We start from the raw sequence: 26367 nt of genomic DNA, 5'->3' as shown, positions 1-26367 counted from the left end.
TATATTATATAAAAACATTGGCCTAATTTTGTTGCTTTGTTTATTTTTTTTTTTTTTTTTAATTAATTAAAGTGTATTTTTTTTTTTAAATGCGTTTGAAAGAACACTGAGCAAATACAGTGTGACATCAAATATTGCAACAACTGCCATTTTATTCTCTAGCGTCTCTGCTAAAAAAATATATATCATGTTTGGAAGTTTCAAGTAATTTTCTAGCAAAAAATACAGATTTTAACTTGTAAGCAACAAGTGCCAGAAAAAGGCCTGGTCTGCAAATGGTAAACCCCAACCTGTGACTGGACAGTAAAAGAAAAAGCAGCAGACTAATGAACTAATTTATGTTCCTTGTAAGCACATGAGAACCGAACCTTAACTGACTACCAGCTTAGCTCTGCAGTAGAAGGACTTGCAAGAGGCAGAGACCAAGTCAAATTCAGGAACTTACACTGCTTGCATTTAAGCTGGGTTCACTATTGCGAATTGGATGCGGATTTCTCTGGATCTAGTTCGCAAAGCAGGAGATTGTGACCGACTCTCTATAGAACTGGTTCACACATCTCCGCAGCGGCTCCAGTACGAAGTGCGCCTTTTGGGACAATTCAGGTCCGAATTCAGCCAAAAATATGTCAATTACCCTAGCAATAACTTTTATTTTAAATACATGTTTACTGGTTTTAGCAAAAAAGAATCACATGTCACACTTTCCATTACATGACAGCTTGAAGAAGAAATTTTCAGCATAATATCAAATCTAGCATACAGGTCTTCTCAAAAATATAATGCCATATGAAAAAATGCCATACATGAATGTAAAGTGTGAAAGTTTGCCATATAGCGCAACACGCATTAACAAAAGAGTTTAAATGTAGCTCCAAATACAAAAAAAAAGTACTAAAGCCTCCTTTTTGCATATTAGGGCTAATTCTTAATCAATGAACACTAACGTTTGTAATGACCTTGCATAGATAAAGGTTTTTCACATTGTATTGTATAGCACCTACATTTGTTTTGTTTTTTTGAAAATGCTGTTACTATATTATTTATAATAAGCAGATAAAAATAGAAAAAATAGGGAAAATGCAGTTTGTGTAACATATAATGCGTGTATATTTTTCATTAGTAATGATATTCAAAATGTTTTTTAATATACTATTTTCTGCTATTTATCCAGAACAGGGACCCAAAATATCCGTGGGGTTGATTTATTAAAACTGGAAAGTGAAACATTTGGTGCGGTTGTGCATGGTAGCCAATCACTCTCTAACTTCAGCTTGTTCAAATAGGCTTTGAGAAAAAAAACTGGTAGCTAATTGGTTTCTATGCAGAGCTGTGCCAAATTTTGCACACTTTAGTAAATCAACCCCTGTATGTATTTATACATACATTAGGACTGTTTGGTTGATAACCAAGTGCATATATTGCATATTTCTTGGCATATTTGAGTACTGGATTAGATTGACAGCAGCATTAGCAAATGGCTCCCACTCCTCTCCAGTGAGGAGAGAGCGAGAGTACCGTCACCAGTGGTGGCTGGTGCTCATTTCTCTTGCCCCCCCAGCCAGCTAGAAACCCTCCCATACAGCCAGCCAACCACATAATCCCCCCACCCCAGCACTCACGCGCTCGTTTCCAGCCAATCAGCAGTTAGGACTCGTGGCCAATCGGTTATTAGGACTCCCAGTCAATCAAGACTCAGGACCTGCTTCCTGATTGGCCGGGAGGAGAGACAGGAGGACATTAGCAAATATTATTTTGCTAATGTCACACAACTGGGCTGGCTTGGAGCCCAGTGCTCTGCGCCCCAAGCCCACCCTTTTTGAAACCGCTGACTCTAATCACGTGCTTCTAAATAAAGTGAAAGAAAACACATTGGAATCCATGCGTGTAAATGGGGTGGATGCATGGTTTAGGGGGCGGCCCCCCTGCGCCCCTAATGGACAGGCCGCCATTGACCGCTGCTGCTCTAGGGCACAGTGCTGGATCAAGATCAGGCCCAGGTAAGTATTTGGGGGGGAACTGCACATAAAAGTTTTTTTACCTTTATGTAGATAATGCATTCAAGTAAAAAAAATTGAACCTTTAAAAACCACACATTATTATCCTCTGTGGGCAGAGACCTGCCCTGTTGGACATTTACAATATGGCCATTGGGAACAGAACATATAGTAAATAAAGCATGTAGCTGTCTATATCTGAAAATGATGGTGCTTGTTAAAGTAATCAAGTGACTTCAATTGTTTGAGTTATTGGCCCAAAACAAAGATGGAAGTCAGGAGAGCCAACCCCACTCTGACTGATCATGCTCTGGGTTAGTCAGTGAGAAAGTATTAAATCCATAGGTAGCCAGGCACCTAACTTTTTGGGTCAGTAAGGGTAAGCCCCATATCTCTGTTAATAAAGGTTCCTTTAACTGCATAGCTCAAATGTGCTGTCTCATAATTGTTCAGTGTTACCAAGGATCCCAAATTTTAACTACAAAGTTGAACAGGATGTGTGTGCTGGCTGCATCTCAGCAGATGTTGGCTACGTGTGCAATAGATTATGACATACATAACTATGTTGTCTATTTCAGTTTAAAAATGTATTTGAACTACTATATGGTATACAAAAAAGTAGAAGTATTTTTATATTATGTGATTAATTTTAGTAAAGCAACTTTTTTATTATTTTGAGCCACAGGCAGCCATGTTGCCATATAATTTCAAAGAAATATTTCTCATGAAACCGTAATGCTTTTTTACTTCAGCCTGAACTTTATACATGGAACAGGATTTCTTCCAGACCGCAGAAGCATGTTTTTTTTTAATCTGTTTTAAAAATGCATTTTCAGTTTGACATGGATAACGCATGAATACCCACATTCCAAAGCAAGAAGCAAATGCTCCAAAATGTAAGCAGTTTGAAATGAAGCTTGTTACATTAAACACACTTAGGCTTTTCTTCATTCATTCTCCTTTTGGGATAAAAGTTTTGCATAAAATTAATAAAAGCTGCCCATAGTAAGCACCCCTGTCTGTGTTAAATGGTTTATCTTAACCAGATTTTTAAAGCAAAACTAAACCCACCAATGTATATGTTTCCAAATCAGTTACATTTAAGGCATATCAAATGACTGGTGCCATAGCTGATTACATGTACAGCATCATGGCATCTGTAGATCAAACGCAGAGGCTAAGCCCTTGTACACACGGTCAGAAATTCCGACCACAAAATCCGTCAGATTTTTTCCGATGGATTTTGTCCGAAACTGGTGTTGCATACACACGGTCAGACAAAGTTGTCGGAAAATCCGATTGTTCGGAACATGATGACGTTCGTTTGTTACGACGGGACTACGTTCAGCCTAGTAGCCAACAGCTTTGCTCTCGTAATTTGATCTGAGCATGCGTGGCACTTTGTCCGATCGGAATTCTCTACAAACGATCGAAAAAGTCTGATCGGATTTTGTTGTCGGAAAATTTGAGATCCTGCTCTCAAATTTTTTTCGGTCAAAATTTCGGATGGAAAAAGTCCGATAGAGCCCACACACGATCGGATTTTCCGACAATATAATCCGATCGGACCGTTTCTGTCGGAATTTCCGACCATGTGAACAAGGGCTAAGATTGCAGCTGCATTGGCTGTAAAGGATAGAAGGGATTAGATCTGCTTTAACTGCCACTTTTGTTTGAAAGTTTGGTCTGCTAAAGGGAATCGTAAAATATCAGACTTAAAGCATAGTTCCCACTGTTAAAATGTTTTTTTTTTATAATGCATATTTTTTTTTTCTGTAAGGCTTGTTTAGAGCACTCACCTTTGTGTGATTAATCGGCGCTCAATTGCCGATTTCTTAGAGGAATATATCTTATATTCCTCTATTGTGGCAGTTTCCATAGTGCTTGTAGGCATGTGAAGCCCACAAGCACTATCTTCCATGCTCTGGTGCAGCTGAGCGACCAGCATGCACTGCCTGTTCTCGCGCATGCGCCGTATGTACGGCGCAGTGGCGTACACTTATGACGTTGCCATCACAATGGGCATCGTCGTCTGAAGTGCCCACCCCTGTTGTGATGGCAACAAAGCCTGAAAACTGCCTCCCATATTTTGCAATGTGTGCTTTCACACTGAAGGGGGGTCTAAAGATGATAAAAATGGCCACAGAGGGAGTATGAGATGCATCTTGGTCTTGGCCAGACTATAAACCTGTAAACCTTTTATTTTATTCATTATATCCACATCTTCGCCTGGTATGTTGGGTGTTGGGGCACTCACCACACACATAATATTTATTGATCTAAAATATTTTTATTTGTAAATGATCAGCTGCTGTGTAAAACTGCACCACTTAAACCCCTTTCACACCGAGGCAGTTTTCAGACATTTTAACGCTAGAAATAGCTCCTGTAAAGCACCTGAAAACTGCCTCCCATTCATTGCAATGGGTGCTTTCACACTCAGGTGGTGCGCTTGCGGGACATTAGAAAAAAGTCCTGCAAGCAGCATCTTTGGGGCGGTTTCGGAGCGCCATATACAGTGCTCCCAAAACACCCATGTCCATTGCAAAGCGCTTTGGAAGTGCCGCAACAGGGGAGATTTTTACCCCTTTTTTGGGGGTTAAAACTGCCTGCTAGTGGCCGAAAAGCACCGCTTAAACAGCGGTAAAGTGCCGCTAAAACGAGCAGAGCTTTACTGTGAATACACGGGCGGCCCCAGTGTAAATGGTACAACATGCAATCATTTGAAAACATCAAATTTTACTTTCTTTTCATTATGTAAAGTTTTCAGTAGCATCTTTCACCCTAGAATCTTTGCTGCATGTGTTGTATGGTAAGGGTTATACAAATACTGGATGTAGTAAGTATTTAAAACCCATAAGTGCTATCATAAGCAAAGGAAGGCCTGCCTGTGAAGATAATAACAGGGACAGGGTTTCAGCATCCACATATACCATCATTTCAATCAGAAAAAAAAGAGGAACTTCACTCCCTTTCTGCTTTTTCAGCTTTTACCTGTAATGCTGGGCTCTAATTAGAAAACAAACCAAGGACTAATGCCAACTCTGCTCACCTGCCACTCGTGAATGGGCTTCGCCAGCCTCCTGGGCTATGTGAAGGGCATATTCCATGAGGCTAAAAAAAGTCAGATATGTCATTCAGGCCTAAGCCTAGGTGAGAATGGCGACTGGGTGGGTTTGGAGAATATATACATATATGTATTCACAGATCGGGACTCTGTGCAGGCCAGTCAAGTTCCTCCATCACAAACTCACTCTTCCATGCCTTTATGGACCTTGTTTTGTGCACTGGTGCACAGTCATGTTGGAACAGGAAGGGGCCATCCCCAAACTGTTCCCACAAAGTTGGGAGCATGAAATTGTCCAAAATGTCTTGGTATGCTGATGCCTTAAGAGTTCCCTTCACTAGAACTAAGGGGCCAAGCCCAACCCCTGAAAAACAACTCCACACCATAATCCCCCCCTCCACCAAATGATTTGGACCAGTCCACAAAGCAAGGTCCATAAAGACATGGATGAGCGAGTTTAGGTGGAGGAACTTGCCTGACCTACACAGAGCCCTGACCTAAACTTGATAGAACACCTTTGGGATGAATTAGAGCGGAGACTGCGACACAGGCCTTATCATACACATCAGTGCTTGACCTCACAAATGTACTTCTGGAAGAATGGTCAAACATTCCCATAGACACACTCCTAAACCTTGTGGACAGCCTTCCCAGAAGAAGTGAAGCTGTTATAGCTGAAAAGGGTGGGCCAACTAAAGCTTAACATAAAACAGCAGTCAGCACACATCAAAATTGTGTATCTAAATCTTTGTTTTAGGCATTTAAAAAATAAATAAAAGAGCTAATTTGGTCAAAATGTTAAATTGTATTACATAATCAAAAGTAATTGATCATATTTGGCAGCTTGGCAACTGCCTCTGGTTTTTTGACTCACCATAGTAAGGCAGCGGCTCAGCAAGACAGTATGCATCAGAAACTGTTACATAACTGTTTGCCATGGTCTGATCCGATCCTTCCCACTGTCTCATTAACACGTGTTAGTTAAGCTGTGCTGAGGAGAAATCCTGAAAATAAAAAGACAAAAGTCTAGTTTAACTATCAAATTCAGAATAATGTACAAACGTATCATTATGGGGATTTTCTGTTTAAAATTTCATCAATAAAGTTTATCACTTCTTATTTTGCTGTGCATTTCTAACTTTAACTATCTTGGTTCAATCAACTTTACATTTACCAAAACTATAATATAAGTCCCCCCCCCCAATTTAACTAATGTATTCAATCAATTTGTATCCAATTAGCCAAACTCTTGTACTACATAGTTGTTGGTAGAGCTAAAGGTGATTGTCCAATAAGATTGCAACATGTGTGGTGAGCTTAAAGTGTTTGTTACCCTAAAAAAAAACACAGAACCTGTTTCTATAAAGCATGTTATACAGCACAGTGCTTGTGCTGTGTAATTTTACCCCCTGCATCACCTAAAAAACCTGGCTGATCCTGCCTGGCTAGGCCCTCCCCCCTGTAAATTGACCACAGTTTATGATTGCTGCTGAGCCCTGACACTGTGGTCAGTTTACAGGCCTCCATCATCCACAGCCCTGTTCTGTCCTACTCAGTCCTCCTCTGTGCTTCTCTCCCCCTTCCATCCTGCTGCTGTTATAACTACCATAAAAAACCTCCCATCCCCTCTGTAACATAACGATTTGTGTCCCTGTGAATGTGCTATATAAAAAAGCTGCCAATTTGTACCTATATCAGAGCGTCTCCCAGTGGTCACGTGGCTCCTCGGCTCTCTCTCCTCTCTCCTCTACTCCTCCCCAGCTGACGTCAGTGGCAGTACTCGGCCCCGCCTGCCATAGCGGTCAGCCGGGTAGAGGAGAGAACTGAGAAGTCACATGAGTGTATAAATTGGCAGCTTTTTTTTACAACATAGGCACAGGGACACATACCATTATGTTACAGAGGGCATGGGAGGATTTTATTATATTGGCTAAACAACCACTTTAAGAAAAAAACAAGACAAATTATGGCTAAATAGCAGAAGAAATTATCTTTATATTTCTCTGTCTGACATACTTAGAAACATTTTGAGATGGAATGTTTTTTGATAACGAACAGTGGAAAGCAAACCCTTTTTTATATATATAGTGGAGAGGGAAAGTACAGCAAAACATGGACTAAAGGAAGTGATGTTCTTTTCCTAAACAGCATTATTAAACATACAGCTTCCTTTGTTGCTGCTAAGATTATTTTTTTTATTTTACTAACAATTTACTTTTTCCCTACCCCAGTCTGAGTGCTGCTGTACAGGGACTGCAAGGAGTTGTTGAGGTTATTCAGGTATTTAGAATGCTTGCATTTAAAATCATATTATTATTTTTATTGAATATAAAGCTGCATTACTCTACATTTGCCTGGAGTTCAGTTGTAGTTTGTTTGATGCATATATTAATTTGATGCATATATTTTTGTTTTCTGGGTTTTATTTAGTAAAATATGGTGAACAATTAGAAAAAAACATGTATTTTCTGTAATTTTTTACTGTGCAGTATTTACATAATGTGCAAAGTCCCAGATAGTTACGTCAAAATATTACTGACAAAATCTTCTGATTTAAAAAATACCACAGTATTATTTTTATGTAATGCCATTAAAGAATATGTTACACCAACATTTCTGATTCCTGATATGTGTCTTTGTGTGAAATAACTGGTGATCCTGCCAGTCTCTCTGCTTATCTATTCCGAACTCACCATGCTAGGCATGAGAGCATGTCCAGCCTAATGTAGTCAGTTTTATGGCTGTGTTGGGAGCACAGCTTGCATGTCCTCCAATGGTCAGACCTGTGCTGGCACGTCCCCCGTCCCCTGCACAGCTCCTCACTGGGAAGATCAGTGTACTGCTGTTTCCCCACTCTCGCCTCTCTAAGCCCCTTATGCAGCGGAGAACCGAGATTTTATGTGATCACTTATAAAAAAAGAAGGAGAAAAGGTATTTATATATTTTTAACATTTATAAACACAAATGTATTGCTTTTCACTTTAATTTTAAACCAAATGGGTTGTTCTATAAGGTAAGGGTTCACATATGCTTTACTTGGTAATGCTCAAGGGAACATTTGCATTTTCCCTTAAAAAAGTTTTCCTTTCAGCACTATTTTTTGACACACAAGTTGCAAAAAATAGGTTTGCATAACATGTTAGCATACATTAAGATAAGGTCAAGTTAGGTTGGTGAGAACATAATACAGTGGAACCTTGGATTGCGAATAATGTGGTTTACGAGCGTTTCGCAATACAAGTTTTTTTTTTTTTTTTTAATCCTGGCTCGATTTGTGAACGTTGTCTTGCAAGATAAGCAAGATTCAAGCCACTGGGGTGCACAGTACTACATTTGGCCAGAGGTGTGGGGGCGCCGATGATGCGCGGAGACGCGGAGTGTCTCCAAGCATCTCCAAGTGTCTCGGAGTGTCTCAGACGCCCACGCACCTCTGGCCACATGTGGTACTGCATACACCAGCGCCCCAGCACCTCTGGCCACATACAGTACTGCATAGACCAGCAGAGCTTCTTGAACGGATTATCTGAGTTTCGATTATTTCCTATGGGGAAACTCGCTTTGATATATAAGTGCTTTGGATTACAAGCCTGCTTCTGGAACGAATTATGCTCATAATTAGGGATGAGCTTCGTGTTCGAGTCGAACGCATGTTCGACTCGAACATCGGTCGTTCGTGCGTTCGCCGAATTCCGAACGTTTGGGCCGTTCGCGGCAAAATTTGTGTGGCCCACAATGCATTGCGATGGCGCAATGCATTGCTGTCTCACGATTGGCCAAGCATGCACTGTGACCCCGCATGCTTGGCCAATCGCAGCGCCAGTAGCGAGGAGAGCAATGGTTGGCCACAGGCATCCTGCCTGTGGCCAATCATAGCTCAGGCTGTGTAGTGCACGCCCCACACTATATAAAGCTGCCTTTCAGGCGGCCTCGTGTAGTGTTTGTTAGCATCTGAAGCAGTGGGTGTTCTGTGTACCTTCAACACAGTTACACACCAATCGTTTTTGGCTGATTTACTATTTTGCTCTTGTGTAGTGGTTACTGTCTGTGCCCTGACCGCAGTATACACCACTATATTCACCTCACCTATATAGCTAGTGATCTAGCTTTAATAATAGAGCTTGCAGTCAGTAGTGTTAGTGCGTGCTGTCTGCGTGCTCTGTACCCAGTACATACCACTATATACACCTACATAGCTGTTCTCTATTTGAGCCCGATTGTCATTTGCTGGAGTTATTGGAAGTTGTGTGTGCTTCCAGCACAGCACAGTATACATCTGTATATACCCCTTTAACTCTGCTGTTTTCTGGTTATTGTCTGCGTGCCCTGACCGCAGTATACACCGTGATATTCACCTCACCTATATAGCTAGTGGTCCATCTTTAACAATAGAGCTTGCAGTCAGTAGTGTCACTCAGGAGATAGTGCGTGCTGTGTGCCTGCTCTGTACCCAGTACATACCGCTATTATCCACCTACATAGCTGTTCTCTATTTGGGCCCGATTGGCATCTGCGGGAGTTATTGGAAGTTGTGTGTGCCTCCAGCACAGCACAGTATACATCTGTATATACCCCTTTAACTCTGCTGTTCTATAAAAAAGGCATCTGCAGGAGTTAGTGGGTGTTGTGTGCCTCCAGCACAATATAAACTACCCAACTACTGTTTTACCCAACTCCCTTCAGGCCATTACCATGTCTGGAAGGCCAGCAAGGAGAGGCAGACAGGCGCGAGCCGATAAAAGAGGGCAAGCAGGCTCTGTGTCTAGAGACAACAGTGCTGGTCGTGGACGCGGTGCATTGTCATCAGCACGTGGCCATGGGACATGCTTGTCCTTCTTTTCTGCAGCTGGACATGTTGAACCGCAACATGCCAACGACTTGGTAGAGTGGATGACCAAGCCCTCTTCATCCTCCTCATCCTCTCTCACCCAGTCTCAGGGTAGTAGAAAAGCAGCTGCCAACACATCGTCGTCCCTCCTCTCAATGTCATCATCAGTGACTCCTTCCCTAGACCCACCACGTCCTCCTGAGGAGTCTCCTGAACTCTTTGAGCACAGTGTTGGGTACATGCTCCAGGAGGATGCCCAGTGTTTGGTGGGCTCTGATGATGACACTCAGCTAGAGGAAGGCAGTAGCGTGAGCACAGAGAGAGGGGATGCTCAAGAAGGACAGCAATCTGGCAGTCATGTTCCACAAGCTGCAGCATACTGCCAGGTTTGCTACAGCGATGAAGAGGGAGGGGATGATGAGGGCACTGACTCCACGTGGGTGCCTGGAAGGAGGGAGGAGGAGGAGGAGGAGGAGGAGGCACATGTCCAACGAGGCAGGATGCCCTCCGGGGGCCAGCTTAGGGGCAGCACACCGACTGAATCACACCGCAGAGCTCCCCCTGCGCAGAGCGCTTCCTCTGCGCAGAGCGCTTCCTCTGCGCGTTATTCTAAAAGTTCTTTGGTGTGGGCCTTTTTTGAGTCGAGTGCATCAGATCGCACCGCTGCTATTTGCAACATATGTCTCAAGCGTATCTCACGTGGCCAAAACATCAGCCGCTTGGGCACCACATGCTTGACCAGACATATGTTGACCTGCCATGCAGCTCGTTGGCAAGCATACCTCAAAGACCCACACCAAAGAACAAAGCGGACCTCTCCTTGCTCCTCATCAGCTGGCATCTCCAACCCCACTAGACCTTCAGTCCTCTCTGAAACCTGCTCTGAGAGGAATGAAGGTGTAGAATTAGGTGTGTCACAGCCAAGTGCTTCCGGGAACTCTGCTAGTGGTACATCCACGTCCGATTATAGCAGACAAATGTCCCTGCCCCAGCTGCTGGACCGGCGGAAGAAATTTACTCCCAGCCATCCACATGCCCAGCGGTTGAATGCTAGCTTGGCTAAATTGCTAGCACTTCAACTGCTGCCTTTTCAGTTGGTAGACTCGGCCCCCTTCCGTGAGTTTGTACAATGTGCGGTTCCTCAGTGGCAGGTCCCCAAACGCCACTTTTTCTCACGGAAGGCGATTCCGGCTCTCTACCGGCATGTGGAAGGCAATGTCCTTGCCTCGCTGGACAGGGCGGTCAGCGGTAAGGTGCATATTACCGCTGACTCATGGTCCAGCAGGCATGGACAGGGACGTTACCTGTCTTTCACGGCCCATTGGGTCACTCTCCTGGCTGCTGGGAAGGATGCAGGACAAGGTGCAGTAGTGTTGGAGGTTGTTCCGCCACCACGCCTCCAAAATGCTACTATTGGTTGTGACACACCTCTCTCCTCCACCCCCTCCTCTTCTTCTTCCTCCATGGCCTCTTCCAGTGCTCTGTCCTCAGAACCAGCGGTGCTCCGTAGGCGTTCCAGGGGCTACGCAAGTACGCAGGCAAAACGATGCCATGCCGTGCTTGCGCTGGTTTGTTTGGGGGACAGGAGCCACACTGGGGCGGATGTTTTGTCAGCTCTGCAGGGGCAGGCCGAGAGGTGGTTGACGCCACGCCAGCTTAAGCCAGGAATGGTGGTTTGCGACAATGGCACCAACCTCCTCTCCGCCCTCCGACAGGGACAACTGACCCATGTGCCCTGTGTAGCTCACGTCCTTAACCTGGTGGTGCAGCGGTTCTTGGGCAGGTACCCCGGCTTACAGGATGTCCTGAAACAGGCCAGGAGAGTCTGTGTGCATTTCCGCCGATCATTTAATGCCTGTGCTCGGCTGGCTGAGCTCCAAAAGGAGTTGAACCTGCCCAAGAACCGCCTTATATGTGACATGCCCACCAGATGGAACTCAACATTGGCCATGCTGCAGCGGCTGCACACGCAGCAGAGGGCCATCAATGAGTACCTGTGCGACTACGGCACCAGGACAGGGTCAGGGGAGCTTGGTTTTTTCTCACCACGCCAGTGGGGCATGATCAGGGATGCATGCACTGTCCTGTCACCATTTGAGGAGGCCACAAGGATGGTGAGCAGTGACAGTGCATGCATCAGTGACACTATACCTCTTGTCCACCTCTTGGAGCATACGCTGCGTGGAATAATGGACAGGGCACTTGAGGCAGAACAGAGGCAGGAAGAGGAGGACTTCCTTGCCTCTCAAGGCCCCCTTTATCCAGACAGTGTTCCTGCTGTGCCACCCATCACACAGGAAGAGGGTGAGGAGGAGGAAGAGGAGGAGGAGGATGATTGTGTCAGCATGGAGGTGGAGGCTGGCACTCAGCATCAGCAGCAGCAGTCTTATAGGGATGATTTACAGTCCCAAGAAACACGTGGACTTGTACGTGGCTGGGAGGAGGTAGCTGCGGATCATGTTGTCCTTAGTGACCCAGAGGACTCCGGACCGAATGCCTCAGCTAACCTACGCTGCATGGCCTCCCTGATCCTGCAAAGCCTGCGGAAGGATCCTCGTATTCTTCGGATCAAGGAGAGGGACCATTACTGGCTGGCCACTCTCCTTGATCCACGGTACAAGGGTAAGGTTGCCGACCTTATCTTGCCATCGCAGAGGGAGCAGAGGATGAGACATCTCCGGGAGGCCTTGCAGAAAGCTCTGTGCAACGCGTTCCCAGAGACTGGGAGGTCACAAACTCCTGGTCCTGGACAACGTGTTGCTGAGGCATCAGTCAGAAGGAGCGGTGGAGAAGGTGGCCGTCTGACTGATGCTTTCAGACAATTTTTTAGTCCGCAGCCCCAAGGTATGATTGGTTCCAGCACCCATCGCCAGCGTCTAATTTACATGGTGCAGGAATACCTAGGGGCAAGGTCAGACTTGGACACCTTTCCCACTGAAAATCCTCTGGCTTACTGGGTCTTGAGGATGGATCACTGGCCAGAGCTTGCACAGTATGCAATTGAGCTACTGGCCTGTCCTGCATCCAGCGTTCTTTCGGAACGCACCTTCAGTGCTGCTGGTGGCTTTGTTACCGATCACAGGGTGCGCCTGTCCACCGAATCAGTTGATCGACTGACCTTCATCAAGATGAATCAGTCTTGGATCACCCACAGCTACCAAGCACCTGAAGCTGATGTAACCGAATAATTTTTTTTGAAATACCACATCCCTTCAAGACTGCCTATGCTGATGCTGAGTGACTGTCCTGTTATGTTGATTGTCTATCCTCTTCCTCCTCCGCTGATATGTTGGAAGAACATTTTTGGTTCTGGGTGATGCCAGCAGCCCAATTTTTCTGCCCCTGTTTAACAGGGGCGTTTAAGTACAATTTTTGATGCAATGCTTTGCAGCAGGGCTAATTCCTGCAATAAAACTAGAGTATATGGCAGAGGTTGCAGTGTGATGGCACCAGTGCCTAAGGCCCAATTTTTCTGCCCCTGTTTAACAGGGGAGTTTAAGTACAATTTTTGATGCAATGCTTTGCAGCAGGGCTAATTCCTGCAATAAAACTAGAGTATATGGCAGAGGTTGCAGTGTGATGGCACCAGTGCCTAAGGCCCAATTTTTCTGCCCCTGTTTAACAGGGGCGTTTAAGTACAATTTTTGATGCAATGCTTTGCAGCAGGGCTAATTCCTGCAATAAAACTAGAGTGTATGGCAGAGGTTGCAGTGTGATGGCACCAGTGCCTAAGGCCCAATTTTTCTGCCCCTGTTTAACAGGGGCGTTTAAGTACAATTTTTGATGCAATGCTTTGCAGCAGGGCTAATTCCTCCAATAAAACTAGAGTATATGGCAGAGGTTGCAGTGGGATGGCACCAGTGCCTAAGGCCCAATTTTTCTGCCCCTGTTTAACAGGGGCGTTTAAGTACAATTTTTGATGCAATGCTTTGCAGCAGGGCTAATTCCTGCAATAAAACTAGAGTGTATGGCAGAGGTTGCAGTGTGATGGCACCAGTGCCTAAGGCCCAATTTTTCTGCCCCTGTTTAACAGGGGCGTTTAAGTACAATTTTTGATGCAATGCTTTGCAGCAGGGCTAATTCCTGCAATAAAACTAGAGTATATGGCAGAGGTTGCAGTGTGATGGCACCAGTGCCTAAGGCCCAATTTTTCTGCCCCTGTTTAACAGGGGCGTTTAAGTACAATTTTTGATGCAATGCTTTGCAGCAGGGCTAATTCCTGCAATAAAACTAGAGTATATGGCAGAGGTTGCAGTGTGATGGCACCAGTGCCTAAGGCCCAATTTTTCTGCCCCTGTTTAACAGGGGCGTTTAAGTACAATTTTTGATGCAATGCTTTGCAGCAGGGCTAATTCCTGCAATACAACTTGAGTGTATGGCAGAGGTTGCAGTGTGATGGCACCAGTGCCTAAGGCCCAATTTTTCTGCCCCTGTTTAACAGGGGCGTTTAAGTACAATTTTTGATGCAATGCTTTGCAGCAGGGCTAATTCCTGCAATAAAACTAGAGTGTATGGCAGAGGTTGCAGTGTGATGGCACCAGTGCCTAAGGCCCAATTTTTCTGCCCCTGTTTAACAGGGGCGTTTAAGTACAATTTTTGATGCAATGCTTTGCAGCAGGGCTAATTCCTGCAATAAAACTAGAGTGTATGGCAGAGGTTGCAGTGTGATGGCACCAGTGCCTAAGGCCAAATTTTTCTGCCCCTGTTTAACAGGGACATGTAATTACAATTCTTGATATAATATTTCACAGGAGGGCCCCTTCCTGTGCCCACCCAGAGTAACTGTGAGGACTTATAGTGTTGTGGCACCAGCACCACAACCACCAAAGGTCAATTTTTCTACCACTGTTCAACAATGGCATTTAATTACAATTCTTGATATAATTGTTCACAGCAGGGCTCCAGCGCCCACCAAGAGTCACTTTGAGGGCTTACAATGTTGTTGCAAAACCAACACCTTGTTCTGCCATTTCTGCAGAGCATATAGGGCAGGCCCCTACTTTCAAACATCCAATTTACAAACATCTCCTACTTGCAAACGGAAGGAGACAACAGCAAGTGAGATGAAAAAAGATGGACGACAAAACAAATTATACAGGGGTGATAACCCTTCCCTATGTTTTCCAAAAAGCTTAAAAATATTTTTTTTGACTGGAGCTACACTTTAAAAATGTACCAGTTGAAAATTACAAACAGATTCAACTTAACACAACAAACCTACACAGTCCCTGTCTTGTTTGCACCGCCTGTATACTTCTGTTCTGAGTATATAGGGCCTGGGGGCCACACACATTTCCTTTTTTTAATATGGGTACAGGGTTCCCCTTAATATGCGTACAAGACCCAAATAGGCTGGTAATGGGCAGGGAGGGCTACCCATGCCATTTTTCTGAATGATTTTCAACCATATTGCAGGAACCAGATATAACATTAAAACCGCAAGCAGTTTTAAATGGTGTTATTTCCGCTTAATGTCATTTTGTGCAGGGACTGTTCTAAACACGGGAAACACGTGGCACTTCACAGGCATACTACAGACACCCATCAGGCACCATATTTAAAGGAATATTTCACTTTTTTTTTTCACTTTAATCGTCATTAAAATCAGTGCTCCCACCAAAACGGTAGTTTTTAAAACTTTTTTTTGCAGTGACCCATGTCCCCTGAGGCAGGAGGCAGGTCGCCAAACCCTTTTTAGGACACTATCTTGCATATTAGCCGTTAAAATTAGCACTTTCCAATTCGAACGTTCGAGTCCCATAGACTTCAATGGGGTTCTAACGTTCGTACCGAACGCGGGGGTCGTTCGCAAGTTCTGGTGCGAACCGAACCGGGGGGTGTTCGGCTCATCCCTACTCATAATCCAAGGTATTAATGTATTAGCAGAATGGTAACATATTCACAGGTTAGTGAACAGTACAAATGCTAATAGCATTGCTTCCATTTAGGCCTTATGCATACTGGGCATTTAACCCCAATGCATGGGACCCCACTACCATGTTGGCACCACTGTACCATCCAACCTCAGCAGCTTTCAGCCTCTTATAGTGATTTACAGGCTACCAGCAGTGGGGCTGGACAGTGGGCCTGGGCCTTCCTCCCACATCTAAATACCAGTAAACATAAATGTCAGCCAGATTGTGTATACTTTTTTTTTTTTACATCATCTCAGTGATTTATTGCTGGCTGCATTCCACCAGGAGCCAGCAATAGGTCACCATAGCAGTGCTCTATTGTTGTATAGAGTGGCAAGACAGCTGCATCAGCTCTGTCCTTGCCTCCAGATTGAAAGGAAGCACTAGAAAGTAATAAGGTTTTATCTATCATCATCCTAACAGGATAGTAGGACATTTGAGTGTCTATATTAGGGATGAGCTTTGAGTTCGAGTCAAAATCATGTTCGACTCGAACATTGCCTGTTCGCTGAACAGCGAACAATTTGGGGTGTTTGTGGAAAATTCAAAATGCCACTGAACACCCTGTAAAAGTCTATGGGAGAAATCTCAAGTGCTAATTTTTAAGGTTTATATGAAAGTTATTGTCATAAAAAGTGTTTGGGGACCTGGGTCCTGCCCCAGGGAACATGTATCAATGCCGTTTTTTCGGGAGTAGTGATTTTAATAATGCTTAAAGTGAAACAATAAAAGTGTAATATTCCTTTAAGTTTCGTACCTGGGGGGTGTCTATAGTATGCCTGTAAAGGGGCACATGTTTTCCGTGCTTAGAACTGTCCCTGCACAAAGTGTCATTTCTGCAGGAAAAAAAGTAATTTAAAAGCACTTGCGGCTATAATGAATTGTTGACTCCCCGAAAAACAGAGAACAGTCATTGAAAGTCATTGATAAAAAAAAGCGTGGGGTTCCCCCCAAATTCAATTACTGGGCCCTTCAAGTCTGGTATGGATATTAAGGGCAACCCCGCGTCAAATTAAAAAAAAAATGGCATGGAGCTCCCCCCAAAAATTCATACCAGACCCTTTATTTTCCTGGCAGGCCGCAGGAAAAGAGGGGGGATGAGAGAGAGCCCCCCCGGACCATACCAGCCCACATGCCCTCAACATTGGGAGGATGCTTTGGGGGTCTGTGACCAATCAAAGCACCATGTCCTAATGTTGATGGGGACAAGGGCCTCATCCCCACAACCCTGGCCAGTGGTTGTGGGGGTCTGTGGGCGGGGGGCTTATCTGGAAGGGGACCCCCAGATCCCTGCCCCCCCATTTGAAATGGTAAGGGGGTACAAATATACCCCTACCATTTCAAAAAGGAAGTGTAAAAAAATGTTAAAAAACACACACACACACACACCATTGGGAAAAGTCCTTTATTAAAAATAAAAAAAAATGTAAAAAAAGATTCCAGCGGTGGTAATCCACTCTTGCTATCCAGCAATGGGTGATCTGATCCAGCGATGGGTGATCTCTCCCAATGGTCCAGCTCATCCATCCTGTCGCCACCGGAGACACTGCAGGAATCCCAGCAGCCTGACACTTCTTAGCTGAGGAGGAGGGGGCCACCCGTCACCTGATCCCGCCCCCTTTGACGCAAGGGGAAAGCCGGGCTTATATATATATATATATATATATATATATATATATATATACAGTGCCTTGCGAAAGTATTCAGCCCCCTTGAACTTTTTAACCTTTTGCCACATTTCAGGCTTCAAACATAAAGATATAAAATTTAAATTTTTTTGTGAAGAATTACCAACAAGTGGGACACAATTGTGAAGTGGAAAGAAATCTATTGGCTAATTTAAACTTTTTTAGCAAATAAAAAACTGAAAAGTGGTGCGTGCAAAATTATTCGGCCCCTTTACTTTCAGTGCAGCAAACTCACTCCAGAAGTTCAGCGAGGATCTCTGAATGATCCAATGTTGTCTTAAATGACTGATGGTGATAAATAGAATCCACCTGTGTGTAATCAAGTCTCTGTATAAATGCACCTGCTCTGTGATAGTCTCAGGGTTCTGTTGAAAGCGCAGAGAGCATCATGAAGACCAAGGAACACACCAGGCAGGTCTGTAATACTGTTGTGGAGAAGTTTAAAGCCGGATTTGGATACAAAAAGATTTCCCAAGCTTTAAACATCCCAAGGAGCACTGTGCAAGCGATCATTTTGAAATGGAAGGAGTATCAGACCACTGCAAATCTACCAAGACCTGGCCGTCCCTCTAAACTTTCAGCTCAGACAAGGAGAAGACTGATCAGAGATGCAGCCAATAGGCCCATGATCACTCTGGATGAACTGCAGAGAACTACAGCTGAGGTGGGAGAGTCTGTCCATAGGACAACAATCAGTCGTACACTGCACAAATCTGGCCTTTATGGAAGAGTGGCAAGAAAAAAGCCATTTCTCAAAGATACCCATAAAAAGTCTCGTCTAAAGTTTGCCACAAGCCACCTGGGAGACACACCAAACATGTGGAAGAAGGTGCTCTGGTCAGATGAAACCAAAATCGAACTTTTTGCCCACAATGCAAAACAATATGTTTGGCGTAAAAGCAACACAGCTCATCACCCTCAACACACCATCCCCACTGTCAAACATGGTGGTGGCAGAATCATGGTTTGGGCCATCTTTTCTTCAGCAGGGACAGGGAAGATGGTTAAAATTGAGGGGAAGATGGATGCAGCCAAATACAGGACCATTCTGGATGAAAACCTGTTGGAGTCTGCAAAAGACCTGAAACTGGGACGGAGATTTATCTTCCAACAAGACAATGATCCCAAACATACAGCAAAATCTACAAAGGAATGGTTCACAAATAAACGTATCCAGGTGTTAGAATGGCCAAGTCAAAGTCCAGACCTGAATCCAATCAAGAATCTGTGGAAAGAGCTGAAAACTGCTGTTCACAAACATTCTCCATCCAACCTCACTGAGCTCGAGCTGTTTTGCAAGGAAGAATGGGTAAGAATTTCAGTCTCTCGATGTGCAAAACTGATAGAGACATACCCCAAGCGACTTGCAGCTGTAATCGCAGCAAAAGGTGGCTCTACAAAGTATTAACGCAAGTGGGCCGAATAATTTTGCACGCCCCACTTTTCATTTTTTTATTAGTTAAAAAAGTTTCAAAAATCCAACAGATTTCGTTCCATTTCACAATTGTGTCCCACTTGTTGGTGATTCTTCACAAAAAATAAAAATTTTATATCTTTATGTTTGAAGCCTGAAATGTGGCAAAAGGTTAAAAAGTTCAAGGGGGCCGAATACTTTCGCAAGGCACTGTATATACACACATATATATATATATATATATATATATATATATATATATACACACACACAGTATCTCACAAAAGTGAGTACACCCCTCACATTCTTGTAAATATTTTATTATATCTTTTCATGTGACAATACCGAAGAAATTACACTTTGCTACAATAGTAGTGTGTACAGCTTGTATAACAGTGTAAATTTGCTGTGCCCTCAAAAATAACTCACAGCCATCAATGTCTAAACCGCTGGCAACAAAAGTGAGTACACCCCTTAGTGAAAATGTCCAAATTGAGCCCAATTAGCCATTTTCCCTCCCTGGTGTCATGTGAATCATTCGTGTTACAAGGTCTCAAGGGTGAATGGGGAACAGGTGTACTATGGTGTTATCGCTCTAACTCTATCATCCTGGTCACTGGAAATTCAGCATGGTACCTCATGGCAAAGAACTCTCTGAGGATCTGAAAATCTAGATGGCCTAGGCTATAAGAAGATTGCCAAAACCCTGAAACTGAGCTGCAGCACAGTGGCCAAGACCACACATGGTTTACCAGGACAGGTTCCACTCAGAACAGGCCTCACCATGGTCAACAAAAGAAGTTAAGTGCACGTGCTCAGCCTCATATCCAGAGGTTGTCTTTGGGAAATTGACTTATGAGTGCTGCCAGCATTGCTGCAGAGGTTGAAAGGTTGGGGGGTCAGCCTGTCAGTGCTCAGACCATACACTGCACACTGCATCAGATTGGTCTGCATGGGTGTCGTCCCAGAAGGAAGCCTCTTCTAAAGATGATGCAAAAGAAAGCCTGCAAACAGTTTGCTAAAGATAAGCAAACTAAGGACATGGATTACAGGAACTATGTCCTGTGGTGTGATGAGACCAAGATAAACTTATTTGGTTCAGATGGTGTCAAGCGTGTGTGGTGGCAACCAGGTGAGGAGTACAAAGACAAGTGTGTCTTGCCTACAGTCAAGCATTGTGGAGGGAATGTCATGGTCTGGGGCTGCATGAGTGCTGTCAGCAGTGGGGAGCTACAGGTAATTGAGGTAACCATAAATGCCAACATGTACTGTGACATACTGAAGCAGAGCATGATCCCCTTCCTATGGAGACTGGGCCATAGGACAGTGTTCCGACATGATAACGACCCCAAACACACCTCCAAGATGACCACTGCCTTGATAAAGAAGCTGAGGGTAAAGGTGATGGACTGGCCAAGCATGTCTCCAGACCTAAACCCTATTGAGCATCTGTGGGGCATCCTCAAACAGAAGGCGGAGGAGCGTAAGGTCAATAGTATGTGGTCTTCCTCATAAGAATACATTATTCCAGTAATTTCTATTGCAGCATTATTATGACAAATATTCAGTAGTAACATGCATCCGCTCTAGCAGAGGCTGTAAATCATATCCAGCTTTAGGTAAGTTTCTACAAGTACCCAGTGAAGTTACAATCTGAGGTCTGCATTGCTATTTTAATTTTGCCTAGGAAAACAAGGGGTGTAATTTCCAAGCCAATGTTTTAATTGTATCCTTTAAGACTATTTAGGAATCTTCAGAAGCTAATGACTGCAGATTATTGTTGCTGCCTTCTGTGGGGGCTGTTGATGTTCATTAAAAATACAGTTTTGCAATTATATTAGGAGCCTGTAAATATCTTCCAGATCTTAAGCCAAAGACACATTTTTGTATGCATGCCAAGAAGATTTGGAATTCTGGCTTGAGAAATAGAAGAATGGAGGAAGTGGTAATGTGTTTAAAAAGAAAACACAATGTCATGTTTCAGATTTCTGTAAACCCCCTTTCTCCCTGCAGTAACCTTTTGTGACTGTTAAAGAAGTCAAATACAGTATAAAAAGATCATCTGTAATATTATTCTTTTACAAAAGGTTTTATTACGATTCAATCCAATAGATCGGATCAACAATGAGGTGGTTACAATGTTTATGAGACTTACAAAAAGACAAATGCCATAAAACAAACTAATCGACAAAGCACAAAATACAAAATTGCGTTTCAAATTCAATATTACGGTTTAACAGAAATCCATAAATCACTAAATGAGTGGAGGTAAGTGTCTGATAACAGTACATGTTGACTTTAGGTGAGGACATCCAGTTGAACATGGTTAAACATAGCATCTGTAATATTATTCATATAAGTTGATAAGTTAAGTGAATCTTCATTGAGGATGTGGCTAACAGATTTGCAAGGATTAATGTTTTCTCAAACCTGGGGTGCTATCTGAGTTCTTCTGGGGTGCTGTTGCAAATGCCCAAAAATTGTCCCAAATTTGTAATTTTGGTGGGTCAACCAAGCATGCCAACAAAGCCACAGCTTTTTATTGTGCAGCATTACCACCTTGGACTTCTTGAAGGCCAGCTGTCGGTGACATATAAACCAATTGGGTCAATGGTTGCTAAGGAGCATATTGGGAACTTGCATAGTACACACTTCAAAGACCCACGCTTCTTCTTCCCAGGGTTGTCTCCACTCATTCAGAGTGATCCAATGGAAATGTTATTTCATCTTTTGTGAGCATGAAAAAACACTAGTGGCAGTGAAATGTATTAAATATGGAAATATAGAATTTAAAAAGTGTACTTAGTAGTGATGTAAAAACGTGTATTGCCTTAACACAGCTTTATAAATTAGGCAACCTTTCCTTGGCTTCATACTTAAGGAAAGTGTAAATTTAAAGCAAATGGTAAAGCTGAATTGCAGACAGATATAAACGACATAAATGAATGCAGTTATATATTTAATAATAAATCATTAAATGTATTTCACATACATTAAATGTATATTTCTATGTAGCAAGTATTCTTAAAGTGGTTGTAAACCCTTACAAACCACTTTGACCTACAAGCAAGCCTAGATTAAGGCTTACCTGTAGGTCCAAGAAATATCTCCTAAACCTACACGATTTAGGAGATATTTACAAAAAGACAGGCACTGCTGTCTACTGCGCATGCCCGGTAGACAGCGGCGTGCAGGCGCACTGACCACGCCGCATATCACAGCGATATGCCGCTCGTGCCTGCTTCCGTGCGCTTGAGCAGGAGTGACGTCATCGCGGCTCCGGCAAATCACAGCCCTGGAGCAGCGAGACCCGGAAGTCACTCCGGGATACATGGCAGAGGTGAAGATAAAGGAGGAGGACCGCTTCGGGGGCTTTGTTCTCAGGTAAGTTATTCATAATGAGCTAGTATGCTATGCATATTAGCTCATTATGCCTTTGCCTTGCAGGTTGCATTTTTTTTTTTTAAAGTGCCTTTACTTCCTCTTTAAAAAAGTTACTAAACTTGACTCTATATCAGCCTTTTTGCAATATACAGCAGCACACTGATGCACAGCGGTAGGGGCAAAACTGGGAAGCTCATCAGGTAGGGCTGCATGCAAATGTTTTAATAAGAAACATGTTGATAGAAGGAGAGAAGTCAACAGGCTGCGATTAAAGAATATGACTATATATTGTAAGTGTAAAAAAAATGTTATACCATATATCTGAAAAAAAAAAAAAAAAGTTAAATAATAATGACTGATATACTCTAAATATGCCCTAGACAAATGTGATGTGGTCATTTTACTATTCTTGTAGCTAATCTGTGCTCTGCCCTTTGTGTTCCGAGATGCTCAAACCTGCCATAATTCTTGCCCAAACAAACAGCAGTGCATGTGCATTACTCCGATCCTTTCCTCTATTTAGAGTAGAAAGGATTAGCCTAATCAGAGGGATGGTGAAAAATATCTCTGATGATTGTCTCCAGCACTAGGGGGTGCCCACTATCCCACAGGAAGATCTTTAAACTAGCTGGAAAATCTTAACATGAAAGTATTTGATTTAGTAGATCATAGTAGGCCAGTGATGACGAACCTGGGCACCCCAGATATTTTGGAACTACATTTCCTATGATGCTCCGCTACACTGCAGAGTGGATGAGGATCATGGGAAATGTAGTTCCAAAACATCTGGGATGCCAAGGTATGCAATCACAGTAGTAGGCCATAAAGATGCAAGCAATTCACAAAAACAGGAGCATCCCTTTTACTTATCAGCCCACCTATGACCATCCTTGATCACGTTCTGAAAGTCAAAGTATCTGCATACTGCAACAATCAGGGGTGAATATCTACAAATGACAAAACAGTGGATACTTTTGCTACACATTATTACATAAATGTGTAATATTCTTAATAGATTTCTGTAGATGTAGCAAGCAAGGGGTTAATATTCTAGGGAGTTAGGAACACAAGGTGGACCAAATGGCATTTATCTTCCCTTATGTTTATGTATGCAAGCATTCATATCTAAGCCCCTGAGAATGTTTATACACAACTCATACATTGTTTTTTAAGTATGAGAAACGCTCTTGCTATGGACAGCTCCAATTAGTTAAATGAACGGCCGGCTATTTGTATTAATTACCAACATTTATATGCAGCACTATGCGCATCATTTTTAACCCCATGTTGTTTGTCTTTCTATTTCTTTGAGCTTTAGAGTCACTTTGAACAACAAGGAATGTTTTGCTACTATGAACATCTTCACTAATCAGATGACCTGGTAATGAATTCTCTTGCCTCCCACTAACTGGCTGTTTAATGTATCTTTATTAGATTATCCCTAAGGGTATTAGAAGAAGTTGAGGTTAGTTGTGATGTTTTTAGAGGCAGCAGAGTTAAAGTCACATTTCCACGAAAAAGAGATTTTTTATAAGAATGCGCTTCTACTGAAAGCAGATGAAGTTAAAAAACAATGTCATAGGCAATAAATAAAATCAGGTTAAGTAAGATGAACTGATAGTAAGGAAGGATCGTGGGGGGTCTTTTTCACAAAAAAATGTGAGATAGCAGCTTTTAAATATAATCATTTCCTTTTAGAGGTCACCTAAATTCATCTTAATAATTTAACAAATTGTAATCAAATTTGTAAATGTTAATTGCATTAAAATATAAACAAATAAGCAAAGCCAAAGAAGGATATTCTAAAGGCAGGTAAATTACACTTCAATAGACATAAGAGTTTCCAATCTTAAAAAATAATCAGCTAGGTGAATCATCAATTATACAGTATGTGTACCAGCAAAAAAGTCTTAGACGTCCATAATCTGCAGAAAAGTTTATTAACTGCATGGTATATCTTCAGCTAGTCGCCAATTCCCTATACATAAAGTTGTTACTGTGTTCTATGTGAAGGGTGTGTGTCCCTTCCCCCCAATCAGCTCTCAGAGCTCTCCTCACTGAGCACTGCAGAGTGTAACTACAGCTTTGCACCTCCTTTTTTTCTGACAGTTCAGACAAGCTTTATAAATTCTGCCCTTTTAACAGGTGTTGAGAAGAGAGGACTGCAGATAAACAGACACAACTTATGTAGGAGGATTTGTTTAATCTCTGTGTATCACTTGAGGATGGCCACTTTATTGGATATATATATAAGGGATTACAATCACTTTAATACAGGAAAGACATAGTATTCCTCCTCTGTATTAACCACTTGCCAACCGCCGCACGCCGATGTACGTTGGCAGAATGGCACGGGCAGGCATATTGGCGTACAGGTACGTCCATGCCTTCCCGCGGGTGGGGGGCCCGATCGGGCCCCCCCCTGGTGCCAGCGGCGGTCAGATTCCGTGCAGGAGCGATCTGGGATGAGGGGGCGGCCATTCATTCATGGCCACCCCCTCGCGATCGCTCCTGACGAATAGAATGCTTCCCCTACATCACTTCATCTCCTGTATTGTAAACACAGGCAGAGGAAGTGATGTAATCTCTCCTCGTGTCGGTCTTTTTCGTTCCAGCACCGAGGAGAGATGATCAGTGAGTTGCACCAACACACTACACTAACAGTAGAACATGCCAGGCACACTTTCACCCCCCCTTCACCCCGCCTTCACCCCCCGATCACCCCCCCAATCACCCCTGCACCCCCAGTTACAGTGACACCAATTGCATTTTTTATTTTATTATTGCATTGGTGTCATTTGTGACTGCAATAACTGTTAGGGCAGTTAGGGTTAGCCCCCTTTAGGTCTAGGGTACCCCCTAACCCCCCCCATAAAGGTTTAACCCCGTGATCACCCCCCGTCGCCAGTGTCACTAATAAGCGATCGTTTTTCTGATCTCTGTATTAGTGTCACAGGTGACGCTAGTTAGGCAGGTAGGTATTTAGGTTCGCCGCAGCTTTTTATAGCGCCAGGGACCCCCATATACTACCGCATAAAGCCCCCTGATTGCCCCCTAGTTAACCCTTTCACCAGTGATCACCATATAACTGTTACAGGTGACGCTGGTTGGTTGGTTATTTTTTATAGTTTCAGGGCACCCGCCATTGATTACCTAATAAAGGTTTAACCCCCTGATCACCCGGTGGGTGATATAAGTTTGAGGGTCAGATAGGGTCTGTGTCGCCCCAGGCAGCGTCAGGTTAGTGCCAGTACCGCTAACACCCACGCGCAAAGCATACACCTCCCTTAGTATAATAGTATCTGAACAGATCAATATCTGATCTGATCAGATGTATATTAGCATCGCCAGCAGTTTAGGTTTCCTAAAAACGCATTGTTAGCGGGATCAGCCCAGATACCTGCTAGCACCTGCGTTTAGCCCCTCCGCCAAGCCCAGCCCACCCAAGTGCAGTATCGATCGATCACTGTCACTTACAAAACACTAAACACATAACTGCAGACAATTAACTCTGTCGTCCTCGTGGAGACCCTGCATACCACCTTAGAAAGCCTGAAGGCGGTGCTTGGCTTTCGGGGCCCCGTACGCAGCTAGGCTCCCAAAAAATCCCACACATGTGGTATCCCCATACTCAGGAGAAGCAGCAGAATTTATTTTGGGGTGTCATTTCACATATGCCCATAGCATGTGTGAGCAATATATCATTTAGTGACAACTTTGTGAAAAAAAAAAGTTTGTAATTTTCCAGCAACTTGTGGCAAAATATAAAATATTCCATGACTCTCAGCAAATAGCTTGGGGTGTCTACTTTCTAAAATGGGGTCATTTGGGGGGGTTTTGTGCCATCTTGGCATTTTATGGCCTTCAAAACTGTGATAGGTAGTGAGGAGTGAAAATTACAAATGTATGCCATTAGAAATCCTGAAGGCGGTGCTTGGCTTTCGGGGCCCCGCACGCGGCTAGGCTTCCAAAAAGTCGACCACATGTGGTATCCCCGTACTCAGGAGAAGCAGCAGAATGTATTTTGGGGTACAATTCCACATATAACCATGGCATGTGTAAACAATATATCATTTAGTG

General features: G+C 43.5%; 1 protein-coding gene across 1 annotated transcript in view; it reads right to left on the bottom strand.

Moving 5' to 3' along the window:
- LOC143982681 (bile acid receptor-like) overlaps positions 1-26367 on the bottom strand; it is a 132064-nt gene that overhangs the window by 38096 nt on the left and 67601 nt on the right. The window contains exon 2 of the mRNA XM_077481607.1: positions 5936-6065. Coding sequence (XP_077337733.1) covers positions 5936-6029 — 94 coding nt within the window. The 5' untranslated portion in view covers positions 6030-6065. The remainder of the gene's footprint in view (positions 1-5935; positions 6066-26367) is intronic.

Source organism: Lithobates pipiens, unplaced genomic scaffold, assembly GCF_037356315.1.
Source record: "Lithobates pipiens isolate NorthernLeopardFrog02 unplaced genomic scaffold, aLitPip1_a1.2 Scaffold_16, whole genome shotgun sequence".
Lineage (NCBI taxonomy): Eukaryota > Metazoa > Chordata > Amphibia > Anura > Ranidae > Lithobates > Lithobates pipiens.
Note: the sequence above shows the minus strand (reverse complement) of the source record. Positions and strands in the feature narration are given on the sequence as shown.